Here is a 16,398-nt window from a genome sequence, read left to right as displayed (position 1 = left end):
CGTCATCACGCGCTTTTTCACACTCGAGCATGTCAGGTGCACGCCCGCATGCTGAGTGGAAAGCTCTGCCCCAAGCCTGCAAAATTCCACCCAATAACTTAATTTCTCATCCACAGATACTGCCTGAATATTACCAACATTTTCTGTTTTTATTGTTTCCATTAAGTGGTGGATATATAACCTGATCATAACAAAAATAATTTATGCTAGGTCAGTTAACTTTTTAATTTAAAAAGCTGAATCAATATAGCACTAGATGATCACTGGGACCCTGGATCTGTCATTAGTGCCATGCAGACAATAAATTGCAGCTTTGCTCGATTGCCTCCTGAGTCCAGGATGAACTGTAAAATCTTCTTTGAAGTTTTATTTGTGGCTTTTCACTTCCATAAGGAAATTAAATGGGATAGCGTGCAGTATAAGACAGAGTTATTGATAAACTGGCTGGAATAAGCTTGAAAGTCTGAAAAGAACATAAAATAATAAAATCGCAACAGTTAGTCTCCCCTGGCATTGTTCACAGTAAACCTATAGGGACTGGAGCATTATACCATGCAGCATGCAATGTTATTCTATTGTTAAGGTTGATCTGAGTTCTTTTAATTCTCCTATATCTAATTACAGTAAATACGAACATCTTGTAGTTAATTATAAAATTGTTCCTTAGAAGCACATCCTGGAGCTACTTTCCTGTAGATTTTTCAGGTGATTTTAAACCTCAGGGTTCTCTCCTGGATCTGAAAACCAATAGGAAATGACAGTATTTTGTTTTGTACTTGTAGCTCAGTGCGATGTTTGATATGTGATGTTCGTAGTGTGATGTTTTGCAGTGCCCATCTGAAAGACAAAGGATGCAAAGCTTTAATATCGGAAGAAAAATAGATAAGGACAATGAATGATATATGACTTGATACATTGTTATTATAGGTAACAGTGGTGATTGGGATATAATTTGATGCATGATGATAAATGTAGATAACAGGAAATTAAGGGGGAGATGACCTCAATGATTTTAAATATAAACAACAGGAGTGAAGGGGAAATTATTTACATTTGGAATTCCTTACAACAAAAACAAATAAGAGATGTTGAAATTCTATATAATGGAAACGAATGCATGAAGTGATCTGATGAAAGCTATGAATGACCGTATATAGTATTAAATTTTAATTTCATAACAGAATCAAACATGTATTCACTTACATACAGTCAACTATGTTTCAGAATGAGACAGAGAAGACATTTGCTTAAAGGCATTATTTGTTTTTTATCCAGTTTTTAAAAACTTTGCCAGTGTTAACTTCCTTTTTTTATTATTGCCCTTATTCATTTCTTTTGCTTATTTTGTTTTTCCAGCTAAAAAAAACAGATACTTAAATATTATGGAATATAACAACAAGATTGAATAGACTATGTAAAAAAACAGGAGAAATAGACTGCATTTAAGAAGCTAAAAGTCCATTGATTGTTAATGTCCATCTCAATCAAATGACTCAAACTTCAAAATCCTTTGGAGTATGATATTTATTACAATAAACCTTTGCTTGATTTATTTTCAGGTGCATTTGATATCGGCTTTGTTGCTGCATTGTCTAAAAGGATTGCTGACTGTCCCAAGTTACTTCAGTTTATACTTGGATACTGAAGATGGAAGAGTCAAAGTATTAACAAAGCCTGAATTGAAAGATCCCAGAAAGGACAGATACTGATTCCATTGAAATAATCATTATCACCTTTATATCTTCCAGCATCTCAATAGCTGTTGCCCTGGTGCAAACATCTAATAGAAATCCTCATTGTTGGCTTCCAATTGTTAGTGCCTTGGTGAAGATCGCATCTAGTCTGTTAAGGCCACCCCAGTAACGTTTCCTTGCTGCTGGTTTTTCAGGCAGCTCTAGGTGCAGAGATGACTGAGCTCACAGGCAGGGTGTCTCCAGGCCCACTGGGTGTTGTTACAGCTCCTTGTGTATCCAAGGTGGAGCTACGTGTTTCCTGCAAAGCTTTGCTGGACAGAGATACCCTCAACAAATCTGACCCATCTGTTGTACTTATGATGCAGTCTCAGGGACATTGGGTAGAGGTAAGTGGCAATCGATAGATATTACCTGATTAAAAAAGCAATCCTGATGTGCTTGTGCATGAATGTATGTATGAAATGTCAGTACAACTGATTTGAAATAAAGTGGATCATGAGCTTGAGTTTCCTTTAAAACAGCTAGACAAAGATAGATATGCACAGAGATCTTATTTAACATTCTTAGTTTTGCATCTTGCACTCATCTGGACACTTTGCAAGAATACCAATATAAGGGGAAAACAACAATTTATACTGTATGAGGAGAGAGTGCTGATTGGTTGGCAAGTGGACTCTGATTGGTAGAGGCATAGCCATGGAGGATGTGCCAATTGATGGTGACTGACAGTTAACTGCCAAGCATTGTTTGAAATTTAAACCAGACAACTTGACCCTGATTGGTCAAGGCAATCAAACTTGGTTAGCAACTGGCTCAGGGCAACAAGGTTGGCGATAAGCCCAATCCTCAGTGTGCTAAGAATTACGCTGACAACCAAATTAAGATTGTCAGTCGGCCTCACAGTGCGGCACATTTGCGTCTGCTGGAAGCTACATTTATTAATACACAGGGCCCTGTTCTTTGCAGACAGAAAGAACATGTACACACATTGCGTCTGTTTCAGCTAAACAAAATAAGTGACAGCCATTTGTTGACTCATTCCTCAGGGCAATGCCTTGACCAAATAGGGTCAAGCTGCCTGGTTTAAATTTCAAACAATGCTTGGCCATTAACCACCAGTCACCATCAATCGGTGCATCCTCCATGGCAATGCCTCTACTAAAAAAAAAGAGACATGTCAAAATTTTTCATCTTGCACTCATCAGGGCATTTCGCAAGAATACCAATATAAGGGGAAAGCAACATTTTATACTGTATGAGGAGAGAGTGTTGATTGGTTGGCAAGTGGACTCTGATTGGTCAAGCTGCCTGGTTTAAATTTCAAACAATGCCTGGCAGTTATTTCAAACTATAGAGGCAGAGGCATTGCCATAGAGAATGCACCAATTGATGGTGACTAATCGTTAACTGCCAGGCATTGTTTGAAATAACTGTCAAGCATTGTTTGAAATTTAAAACAGGCTGCTTGACCAATCAGAGTCCACTTGCCAACCAATCAGATCTCTCTTCACATACGGTATAGATTGTTGCTTTCCCCTTAAATTGGAATTCTTGTGTAATGTCCAGATAAGTGCAAGATGAAAAGCTTTGACATGTCTCTTTTTTCAGCAACACTCAAATTCTGTACTATTCCTAGTTAAGATGGCAGCTGCACTTTACTAATTCATTGGCTATGAAACACATCAGTACATCCTGAGAATATGAAAGGCACTATATGACTGCAAATTCTTTTTCTCTTCCTTCAATATGTGTGACTTGAGTACCATGAGCTATGTGAAACTGATGCTGACTGACTCAACATCCTTTCTCTCAATATGAGAAACACATTGTCCAAATTTGTTGCCATCCCTCTGCTTTTGTATGATTCTGTAGCATAATATGAAAGGATATGGAGGAAAGGTCAGAAAAATGGGATTAGAGTGCAGAATGTAATTGATGAACTAACTGCAGAGGAAAATAGAATTGAGTGACCTCATTATATGCTGTAGTTTCAAATATTCTATGATTTTTGTGCATAGCATTTCCCCAGAACACTTTCAAAATGGTGAGATTTGGTGTGCAGAAAGTTGTACTTAATTGTTATTAATTCATAATTATATAATGGGGTTTAAGAGATTTTCTCCTCTATCTCAAGTATATAACAGTCAACTCTCTAACATGGTTGTTTTGATATTTAAAAAAATGCTGTACATTACCAAATTTCACAGGCTACTTGTCTTAGTAGTGTGGCTTAAGAACAGTTTATCCCAACTATACTGTGTCAGCTCAGCTGGAGCAGCACAAAAGTCAACTCCTGATTAGAGCAAGCCCTATTACAACTATAGGAAAGTGTTTGCATTCTAACCTATCCCCTAATGAATTCTGCAACCTTAGTGAAAAATAAAACACTTTCATCTGCCAGCATACAGTAATCTTCTTCTCAAGGCTCCTCAGTGAATTATGACTGACATTTAATTCGAACAGATACAGGTTAAATGCACTTACGTCACACCAGGCAGGGGAATTATTATAGGGTGTATCCTCTGGGCACTATCAAGAACTATATAGTTAATCTATGTACATTATTCTTACTAAATGAACTCTTGCTGACTATTATTGCTGGTTACCTGAATAAACGTCAGTGACTTAGTTAAAAGGAAAAAAAAGGCTTCCAATTAGTGTATTCACAGGCTAATTATGGTTCTTAATGGTGCCTAGGGGATTCATTAACTAAGAATAAGTCAGCAGAGAATAAAAAGAAAAAAATGGCTTAGAATTAGTGCAAAAGGATACAGTGTCCAAAAAGCAATCTTTTTAAAGCTAAGGCAATATTGCAACATTGACTACACTTCAGAAACACTTGATTGGCTGTGCAACACTTCAGGATATCCTGAAAGGCACTATATTAATAGAAATTTCTTTCTCATTTCTTAAAAGGGCATATAAGGGATTAAGTATTTCACATTAGAATTATTCACCTAACAACATTCTCCTTTATGAGCTAGCTTTTTGTAGAGTAAAGGGTTTATATCAGGAGCACCTGATACTAATGTAACTACTGATGTAACTATAACATGTAAATGTTTTTTTACAAATAATAATTGTCAGCATTCTTAGGGTAACACGTAAGCTCTGTAGAAACCCCATCTAGGCCCTGAACCCAAGACAAAACATGGTGGTAGCTGGTGGTTTTTGTCACCTATTTATATGCACCATCTGAAACATGGTGGCAGCAGACAGAGTGTAAAGACACAAAAACACCTCAAACTGAAGGCTACAGACCCAAGAGACCTCTGAATGCTTGTAAAAGGACAGGAAAAAAATTGAAGAATGGAGAACGGAGCATTGTGGATGCTACAGATATAAGCAGACACACAGATCCAGAGTCCTGACAGCAGTGTGTACAGATCACAATCAAACAGCCATAGTACTAAACAGCAGCAGATCCAGAGCTTAGGGTAAACATGGAGTCTACATTGCCATTCCCAGAACCATTCCAAAGCGCGAAAGGCTCACAACAGGCTCAACATTGGGACAATTGGAGGAAGAGAGTCTCCAGATATGGAACAGCTTCAGGTTTGCTTAACAAGGAACAGAAGGATCAGGTCAGTACTCTACTCTGCACAGTAGGGGCCATAGCAGATAATGTTATTGCAAGACAGTGCATCAATGAGGCTTCAAACTCATATGAAGAAGTTCTCTATGCATTCAATTCGTACTTCAATGTTAAAAAAAATGATCATTGAGTGAGCAAAATTTAATAAGAGGAGGTAAAAACCAGGTGAATCCATGGATTCATTTATAAATGACCTGCACAGACTCGCAGAGAATTGGACTATGGGATCCTCAGAGATAAATTAATATGCAATCATATGGTGGTTGGTGTCTTAGATGAAACCCTCTCAGATATTTTTGCAAATGAGGAAAGATTTAACTCTCACAAAGGCAGTACAAATAGCACAACAGACTGAGCTTAGGAAGCAAAACAGTGCAACTGTTCTTTGGGAAAGTGATGGCCCTTGGAGAAAAATAAATGAAGCCAGTCAATATGTTGGACTGAAAAGGGAAAGCACAGTGAAATAAAAGTCTACAACATCAGGAAAAAGCATGCCAACCACCATCTTGAGATGCTTTTGACGTGCCGGAAAGCCGCACACAAGTGAAAGAATGCTCGGCAGGGGAGCTAAGTGCTGCAACTGTGGAAAATTAGCACATTTTAAAATCTGCAGATCCAAAGTTCTTATAGCTCAAAGGAAGAATGAGATAACCACAAAACCAAGTAAAAGCCAATAAGTGGAAGTGCCACAGAAAAAACAAATATCCATCTCCGGAGAAGTTAACAAACAGAAAGTAATTACAGGAGCATTAAACTAGAAGTTGATGGTCACCTCATGGAATTCAAACTAGATACTAGGTCAGGTGTTTCAGTATTATCTGATGAACTGAAATGGCTTAAAAATATCACAAAACAGCCATCCTCCATCCAGTTGCATGGTGCAGGAGGGACTACATTAAAGTAATAGACCATCACTTGGGAAGATTAAGATACAAGGATAAAGAAATTGTGGAACCCCTGTATGCGATTAAGAGCCAGGAGTCTGGTTTATTGTGTAACCTGGAATATTGTGTACAGTTCTGGGTGCCACATTATAGGAAGGATGTGAACACATTGGAGAGAATGCAGAAGAGGCTTACAAGAATGGTTCCTTGGATGAGAAACTTCAGCAATGAGGGTAGATTGGAGAGGTTGGGATTGTTCTCCTTGGAGAGAAGAAGATTAAGAGGAGATTTGATAGAGATGTTCAAAATCATGAGGAGGCTGGACAGGGTAGGTAGGGAGAAGCAGTTCCCGCTCATTAAAGGATCAAGAACAAGGGGACACAGATCTAAAGTGATTTGCAAAAGAAGCAAATGTGACATGAGAAAAAACTTTTTCACACAATGAGTGGTTCAGGTCTGGAATGCACTGTCTGGGAGTGTGGTGGAGGCAGGTTCAATCGAGGCATTCAAGAGGGCATTGGATGATTATTTGAATAGAAACAATGTGCAAGGGTACGGGGAAAAGGCAGGGCAATGGCACTAGGTCGTAATGCTCATTTGGAGAGCTGGTGCAGACATGATGGACCGAATGGTGTCCTTCTGTGCTGTTAAAATTCTGTGATTCTGAGCCATCATTACTGAGCAGAGAAGCATGTTTGCAGCTGAGGCTCAGTTACAAGGTTGATGAAATTGCTGATGAGCTGTGTAGTGAGGTATTCAGGAATGAATTTCCATTTCATTTTCAGGCTTAGGAAAGTTGAAAATAGAATATCACATAACCCTAAGTGCAAATGCTAAGCCTATATGTCTCTTCACAGTGAGGAAGGTCCCTCACCCACTCTTAGACAAAGTCAAAAGCGAGATTGAATACACACTACAATAAGGGACAACCTCTCTAGTAACCACACAGATGAAGTGTTGTTCTGGAATGGTCACAGTACAAAAATGTAATGGTTCAATCAGAATCTGTGTGGACTTGACTCCATTAAAAAGTCAGTAGAGCGTGAGATCCAGCCGATGGCATCAGTGGATGAAAGTCTCACTAAATTAGCAAAAAAACACCCTCTTCACAAAATTGGATGCTAATAGTGGCTTTTGGCAGTTTCCTCTGGATAAAGAATCCAGATTGCTAACTACTTTTATCACCCCATTTGGTCGTTATTGTTTTAACAGGTTACCATTCAGGATTGCTTCTGCACCTGAGATATTCCAAAAGAACAATGTCTCAGACCCTGGAAGGCATGGAATGAGTAATATGCCATATGGACACCATTCTAATACATGATTCATTGAGGGAAGAACATGACCGTTGAGTGAGAGCACTCCTCAAAGTCCTACAAGAAGCAGGTTTGACATTAGATGACAAATGCAAAACCTATGATAAAATTCTTAGGCCACATTGTCCAAGCTTTGGGAATTACAACAGACCTGCAGAAAACCAAAGTCATTAGAAAGTTCCCACAGCCTAAAAGCATCACAGAATTACAAAGATTCCTCGGCGTGGTCAATGAAGAAGGCAAGTTCCTACCAAACTTGGAGGAAATCAATGAGCCATTATGGCAGCTGTTGAGATTAGGTCAACAATGGTGTTGGAATGTGGAGCAGCAAAATGCTTTTGACAAGATCAAAAATCTCCTAATTTCATCAGAAATTCTAGCCCACTACGATTCAGAGTTGCCAACAACTATAGCAGTGGATGTATCATCTACAGGCTTGGGCGCAGTGCTGTTTCAAGTTCAAAAAGATGGACAAAGAAGACCAGTTTATTATGCCTCAAGATCTCTCATGGATACAGAGAAGAGATTTGCAACCATTGAGAAAGAAGCATTAGCAGCCATATGGGCCTGTGAGAAGTTCTCTACTTACGTCATGGGATTAAGGTTTAAAATTGAAACTGACCAGAAACCGTTGGCTACTCTTCTTAACCTAAAGGAAATTGCAAAAATGCCGCCTTCAATTCAATGTTTTAAACTGAGACTCATGCGGTACGATTCATTTACTGAGTATGTTCAAGGGAAGTACCAGGCAACAGCAGATGCATTACCAAGAATGCCAGTGGCAGGGGCCAAGCTGGAAGATTTAAATGTTATAAGGAAGTGGAAGCAGATACTTCAGCCATTACCAAACACTTACTGGCCACTGAGAAGAGATTAAGCAAGCACAACAGCAGGATGATGGTTTCATCAAAATAAAAGAGTATTGCCAGAACAGATGTCCAGATTCCTAACAACCCAATACTTTGCCAATTCTTCGATCAAAGAAAACATCTCACAATCAGCGAAAATTTCTTAGTCTTTAATGACAGATAGTAATCCCTAAAAAGCTTCAACCCAACACTCTTCAGAAAACCCATCCAGGTCACTTGGAAATAGCGAAATGCAGAGCAAGAGCCCAACAGTTAGTTTGGTGGCCAGGCATTAGCCACTCCATTGAAGAGTTAATCACAAATTGCCTTATGTTTGCAGTGCATATCCAGCAGCAGAGCGACCATTTGCACCATCTACATTTCTTACGAGGCGATGGGGGTGCCTAGGAATAGATTTATTCAAGTTCAAAGGCAAAGTTTTCATCAGCAGAAGGAAGGCATTGTAATAGAAAAAACTTCGCAACCAAGATCTTCTAGAATTGAGACATACCAGGGAAATTTAGGAGGAACTGAAGAGCCTTGCTATCATTGGGAAGGAAACCAATGGAATCTTGGACATATTATTTAGATCTGGTTGGAGACAAGAAGCCAGAGACAAGTAGAAACTCTACAACCACCCAGGTGGAAGGCACTCCTATCAAACAATGAGAGAGTGCAGTTCATCCTCAGCCTTGAAATGAAATCAGGACCAAATCAGGGAGATTGATCAAGGCACCACACAGACTAACCCTGTGAAGTCTGAGAGTTTGTGGGGAGATGTAGGAGTATGTATATAGTTGGGATTAAGACTTGGAGGGAGGTGTAGAGTAAAGAGTTAACATCAGGAGTACCTGTCACTGATGTAACTACTGATGTAACTGTGATGCAATGTCACATGACTAAGAGACTGAGATCTGGTGGGAAGCAGAGGTACAACCTTGTCTAGAGTACTGAGATGTACATTAATCTGTAAATAAACAATAATGAATTTTACGAACAATGGTCTGTGGCAGCATTCTTAGGGTAATTGGCAAACCCTAAAGGAACCCCATCTGGGTTCCGAACCCAAGATGAAACAGTTTTCATTTTTCATTAAAAACTGAACTGGCTTTTGCCAGGCTGTTAACCACAGGTATGAAAGAGAAGTGGAGCAATCTGGCTTAAAACACAATTTAGGGACACAGGAAAACAGGAACAGGAGTAGACCATTCAGCCTCTCAAGCCTGCCTTGTTATTGAATTAGATCTTGGCATATCTGTATCTTAATCCTATTTACCCACTTTGGTTCCATATCCCTTAATCAAAAATCCATCAGTCTCACTTTTCACATTTTAAATTGACCTAGTCTCAACAGCTTTTTGGGAGAGAGATTTCTAGACTCCTATTACCCTTTGTGTGAAGAAATGCCCCTTGAAATCACCTCTGAATGACCAAGCTCAAATTTTAAGGTTATGCCCTCTTGTTCTGGGCTCCTTTAGCAAAGGAAAAAGTTTCTCCCTATCAATAGTACCAAATCCTTTATTCATCCTGATCACCACGATTAGATTACCCCTTAATCTTCCATACTTATGGGAATACAATCTAAGTCAATGTAACTTACTTGTCCCCATCACTTAGCCTTTTCAGCCCTGGTGTAATTCTAGAGATCCTGTGATGCATCTCCTCCAAAGCCCAAATATCTGAATTGGCCTAGCCCACAACCATTGGTAATGCACTTAAAGAAATCAATTGGTGCCAACAATTGTCCCACAATAATGAGAAGATATAGACAGTAAATCCAGGGCTCAGAGCCTGTTATTCAGTCCCAATATCCACACTACTCTTTCACTAACGCAGACTTAACCTGCAAACAAGCTTCCTCTACCACAAATTTGCCTGCACGCACATAAAAGAGTGTGTAACTCCTCTGTATACTACAGCTAATGGCTAATACCATTTAGGACATTTCCACAGTAGTCCCTGGCAATTGGAAAGGATCAAGGCTTTGTGGGAGAGCTCAGAACATGGCAATCGGGAGGGAGGTGAAGATTGATGCTTGGGGAATGGGTCAGAACATGACAATTAGAAGGAAAGCAAAGATTGGTGTTAGGTGAGCATGTCAGAGAATGGCAAATGGGAGGGTGCCAAAGATCAGGGCAAGGTTGGTGGGGAGGATGGTGGGGTGGGGTGGGGTGATGAGGGCAATCAGGAGGGAGGGAGGCATACATAGAGGTTGGTGGTTAGGGGTGGTGACCATTCAGGGCAGCGAAAAGAGACTGCGATTGGCTGACGGTTTGCTTGGGGGGGCTGGTGGGAGCACTGGTAAGGTGGGGGGGTGGCATTAATATCAACCTCAAGGTGTCTGACCTTTTGCTCACAATATTTTTATTTTTATTCCAGTTTTGAAATAGTTACTGAAATGTAATAATTTATCTATTTACCAGTACTATGATCTTTACATATGGCTAATAATTCTTGTAAGCCCCAAGTACATAACTTTTAAATAAGAAATTAAATAACCAAATAGAATTAATTATTGACGGAAATAGTTGGTAGCATTAGAACTGAAACCTCTTGTGTTCAGTTCCAATCTGTAGCAAACCTACACTATTGTGGAATAACATAATGGTGAATACTAAAATCCTACTACTGCAGTATGGAATAATACATTTCCGATATTATTGTGTGAAATTGTATTGCACAGAACAATATAGTTTTAAATACTATAGTGTACTTGAGATCTACTAGTATATTGTGGGTTAGTACATTGCAATAATGTAAGGACAAATTCGGTGCTTCAAGTTTTGAGCTGTACGCAAATGGGATGGGAGTCAGGGAATCTCCAGTCTGCCCTTCCATTAAGTGTAGCTCAATGCCTGGAGCAGAAATGCTGACTTTAACTGGTAGTCCCTGATATTAGAGTGTGAAATTGTAGTTTTGCTTTGTATTGTATTGCTACAGGCCAACAGGTGGCTCTGTTACTTGTAACCTCATAACAGCAGTAGTTCCAAACCAAGGAACCATGGGCAGGATTTTACATCCCACGGCAGGCACATGCGCAACCTGATCAGGTGTAACAAAGCGCATAATATTTTGGTCGGTGGGCACGCGCGAGAGTCAGCAGCGGCCCACCAACAATTAAGAAGCCTAATAAGGCCATTAATCCATTAATTAAAAGCTATTTTTCACTGCCCGCCCAACCTTACGGTTGGCGGGTGGGTGAATTGGCCAGGTGGCCTTTGGATTTTTTAGGAAACCTTATCCATGGGCGGGATGAGGTTTCTACAATTAAGTAAATAAAAAAATATATAAACATTTTTGGGCAGAATTTTTATTCTGTTATGTTATTGTGAGTGAGTCCTATGTCAGGATATTGTTTTCAGATTTTAAAAATCTTTCTTTTTGATTTTAAAATTGTTCAGTTCCCTGAGGCAGCTCTCTGCCTTCGGGGAGTTCTCAGTGCACTCTCCCCCGCGCACATGCAGACTTTTGCACTCGCACGCCAACCGCCCCCACCCTGGCAGCACTGAGCTTCTCAGCGTTAATTGGCCAGCCAGCGTGAAATGGCGGGCGGCAGACCATTTCCTGGCCGCTCCTGGGCCCACTCGCCGCGTCCACCCAACAACCCAAAAATCCTGCCCCATGTTTGCATCGCACTTGACTTTGGTGTTTCTATCTGTTCATCAAATTATTAGTGATAAATTCTCCAACTAATAATTTCTCTCACATATTCCAGCCAATTTCTTCTTCATCTTTTTGAGGATAATCTTATTTAAATGCAAAACCTTGGATCTATGGAACTGACCAGCCATGCGTGAATGGTGAAGGTGTGGGGATGAACAGTTATTCTACAGTTTTGAGTGATTTCCTTTAGGGGTTGGGGAAAAGTTGTAAAGAATTTTCTTTCGAGAGATTGTGTAAGTCAGGTATAGCAAAACATAAACTAAATTTGGTCAGTAGAAAGAGCATCTAGAATGTCATGTTCTTTTCATGCTTAAATACTAAGAGTGATATTCAGTAGACAATGGAACCCATAGCTATACTAAATGCAACAGAAACCCAAATTTTAAGCTACATCTTCATCAAAACCACTGTTAAAGCTGGTGCAATCAGCTATAAAATGAACTCTACCTTGAAGTGAATTGTAATCAAGTAAGTTCCCTTCAGAGAGAAAACTGGTAAATATGTGCAGTAGCTCTCAGCCGCCTATGTTGAGCACAACATGTTGTGAAGTACTACAATGTGTATACACGGTTTTCATCATGTACAATAGCAAAGTTCACTATCAGATTCATATGTGTAATATTTTCGATGGATCTTGTTGCCAAGTGATGACTAAGAGAAGCTAAGAGTGCAAAACTAATCGTTAAAGTATTTACCTGTGACGTCATCAACTGAAACCATTAAAAAAAATTTAAAGCAATGAGCTGATAGAAACACTGTGGGGTAGATTTTATAAGCCCTCTGCCAGATGTGCTTTTGGTGGTGTGGTGGGGTGGCATGTAAAATATGACAGGTGGCTAGCCCACCGCCTTCCCACCTATCTGTAACCCGTTCCCCATACAGTGCGTGGGGAAGAGGCCCACTAGCAGCCCCACTCTTAGGTCTAATGAGGGCCCTAACCTCCTGCCTGCATGGCCATAATACACTGTGCAGTGGAAGGTGGGTGAGAGTCCACTTTTTCACCCAGTCTCCTCCACCCCTCCCTAGGGTGCTTGATTCCCTCCCTGCCCAAAAAGCCCAACTCACCTCACTCCGTGTTTTGGTGGAGCCAGGCTAAGAAGCCTGGCGAGGGGATAAAAGAGTGAGAGCCGAGGTGCACAGATCATGGGAGGGTGGGGAGTGGGGCCAGGAAACCCGGCATTTCAGTATTTGGGAAGGGGGCCTCTGATGGTCCCTGGGGAGCTGTAAAGGAGGACCCACCCTTTCCTGACAATAGCTCCTGGAGTGAGACTTGGGTCATGACTCTGCCCACTATGGGAAAAATTGGCATATCATTTTTCTCATCATCTGCAAACTTCTTATTCATGCCTCCAACATTTAAACCTGTCATCGATATTTACCATGAGCAGCAAGAGACACAGTTCTGAGTTCTGCGGAACCTCATGGAAACAGCCCTTCTCTCCTGCCACATCCAGTCATGAAGGAGGAAGCCCTATAAATATCTCCATCCTCAATGATGGAGGAATCCCAGCACATCAGTACAAAAGGTTGAAGCATTTTCAACCATCTTGAATCAGTAGCGCCAAATGGATGACCCATCTTGTCCTCCTCCTGAGGTGTCCAGGATAACAGATGCCAATCCTCAGCCAATTCAGTTCACTTTGCTGGATAAAGAAATGGCTCAGCATACTGGATACAGCAAAGGTGATTGGCCCCGAAAACATCCCAGCTGTTGAAGATTTGTGCTTCAGAACTCGGCCTGTCCCTAATCAAGCTGTTCCAGTACAGCTCCAGTACAGCACTGGCATCTACCTGACAACGTGGGGAATTGTCCAGGTATGCCCTATCCACAAAAAAAAAAGAACAAATCCAATCGGGCCCATTGCTGCCATATCAATCTACTTTCAATCATCAGAAAAATGATGGAATTTGTCATCGACAGTGCTATCAAGCAGCATCTACGCAGCAAAACTAACTTACTGATGTTTTCCATCAGGACTACTCGGCTCCTGACCTCATTACAGCCTCATCCAAGTATGGGCAAAAGAGCTGACTTCCAGGGGTGAGGTGAAAGTGACAGTCCTTGACATCAAGGCAGCATTTGACAGCATCAAGGATTGCTGGCAAAATTGAAGTCAATAGGAATCAGGGGAAACTCTCCACTGGTGTAAGTCATCCCTAGCACAAAGGAAGATTGCTTCCGGATTTGCTGCACAAAGGAGGCCAATCATCTCGGCCCCAGGAGTTTCTCAGGGTAGCACTCTCGGCCTAATCAATTGTTTTCATAAGATCAGAAGGGCAGGAGGTGGTGGTGGCATAGTGGTATTCTCACTGGAATACTATTCTAGAGACCCAGGGTAATGCTCTGGGGACCCAGGTTCAAACTCCATCACAGCAGATGGTGAGATTTGAATTCAATAAAAATCTGGAATTTAAAGCCTGGTGATCACCACAAAGCCATTGCCAATTGTCATAAAAACCCATCTGGTTCACTAGTGTTCTTTAGGGAAGGAAATCTGTCCTTACCTGGTGTGGCTACATGTGACTCCAGACCTACAGCAATGTTGGATGGATGACTCTTAAGTGCCCCCTGAACAAGGGCAATTAGGGATGGGCATTAAATGCTGGCCTAGCCATGACACCCACATCCCATAAAAAAAACAAATTAAGAAAAAAATTGCACAATTTTCAACTCCTCAGATACTGAAGCAGAATGTGTCCATATGCAGCAAGACCTGAACAACATTCAGGCTTGGGCTGACAAGTGGCAAGTAACATTTGTGCCACACAAGTGCCAGGCAATGACCATCACCCACAAGAAGGAATCTAACAATCTCCCCTTGACAATCAATGGTATTACCATCGCTAAATCCTCCCACTATCGACATCCTGGGAGTTACCATAGACCAGAAACTGAATTGGACCAACCATATAAATATTGTGGTTACAACAGCAGGTCAGAGGATGGGAATTCTGAGGCAAGTAGCTCACCTCCTCACTCCCCAAAGCCTGTCCACCATCTACAAGGCAGAAGTCTGGAGCATGATGGAATATTTTCCACTTGCCTGGATGAGTGCAGCTCCAACAACACTCATGACGCTTGGCACCATCCAGGACAAAGCAACTACACTTTGTCTCCTTATAACTACAATGGCTGCTTCAACCACGCTTTTCTGAAAACAGATGCAAAATATTCATTAAGAACCATGCCCGTGACTTGCACCTCCACACACAAGTTACCTTTCTGTTATCTAATTCACCTTACTCTTCCTTTAACAACTCTGCCTTCAAACACCAAATTCCTGTGCATCTTCCCCCACTTTGCCCAACCCTTGGTGGTGGTGGTGCTTTCAGTTGCCAAGGCCCCAAGCGCTGGAATTCCCTCCTTAAACCATTTCACCTCTTCACCTCCTCCTCATCCTTTAACACCCTATCTCTTTGAACAAGCTTTTGGCTGCCTTTCCTGATATATTCTTTGCCTTGTGTCTATTTTTCCCTTATGCTTCTGAGAAGCACCTCGGGACATATTCTATGCTAAAGCACTATATAAATGCAAGATGTCATTTTTGTTGTTGTCAGCAACTGCTCAGCTGGGCTGCTTTAAAATCATATATTTGTAATATAATAGTGTTTTAAACATTTGCAAACCTTGTGTGATTACATTTTATATCAAAATAAAAACCTTGCTTTGCAGTTCGCATAGAAACTAACTTTAGGAAATGGGTTTCACTTACCTCTGATGTTTTGCATTGGGGACATGGATTTTCCTATGGGACACCCTGCTTTCTCTCGAGTGGGTGTCTTTGTGTTGGTGCTTGCTTATGTAAGATGTCATGATGCATTTGGAGAGTAATTGATAGCAATGAAGACTGTGGTTCCAGAAGCTAATTTCCTAGTGGAAGTGCCTAGATATTACCATTGTGGGTGGCATCTTCCTGCAAGGCTCCCTCTCTGATGTGAAATACAGAAGAGCTTGTTTAGATACATACATCGTGACACTCCCATTTGAAGAAATAATTGCCGAGTATCAGGGCATTTGAACACTTTGAGAAAGCACATAAAGTCGCAACTACCTACAATGAGCACGTCGCAGCTTTAAAAAGCCTTCTGTTGCCACCTCACTTTCTATCTCATCTCCTCCCACAGGGTTTGCTGTTTGCCTGGCAATGATTTATTCTGCTTCCTTTTAATGTGCAGTTAAGATTTTCAGCACTGCTCCCACTTCTATTTTTTGGTGCTAATTATAGGACTTTTTTTCCCTTTGGAAGGCGAGAAGACAATATTAAGGGCACATGAACGACATGGGCACTTTACCTCAAATGAGCGCATGCATCTCATGATAAAATGTGAAAGTGCATTGTTTCTTTAAATCATGCCCTTAAAGACTAGCTGCAGCACTTGAGACAAGTAATGTAAGTT

At 40.8% G+C, this 16,398-nt stretch overlaps 1 protein-coding gene across 1 annotated transcript in view; it reads left to right on the top strand.

Moving 5' to 3' along the window:
* Positions 1 to 1,906: 1,906 nt before the first annotated feature.
* cpne7 (copine VII) overlaps positions 1,907 to 16,398 on the top strand; it is a 190,995-nt gene continuing 176,503 nt past the window's right edge. Inside the window, exon 1 of the mRNA XM_078544786.1 lies at positions 1,907 to 2,080. Within this exon, the coding sequence (XP_078400912.1) occupies positions 1,907 to 2,080 (174 nt within the window). The remainder of the gene's footprint in view (positions 2,081 to 16,398) is intronic.

The sequence above is a fragment of the Cetorhinus maximus genome, chromosome 6, assembly GCF_964194155.1.
Source record: "Cetorhinus maximus chromosome 6, sCetMax3.hap1.1, whole genome shotgun sequence".
Lineage (NCBI taxonomy): Eukaryota > Metazoa > Chordata > Chondrichthyes > Lamniformes > Cetorhinidae > Cetorhinus > Cetorhinus maximus.
The sequence above is the reverse complement of the archived record's forward strand: the minus strand, read 5'-3'. Positions and strand labels throughout refer to the sequence as shown.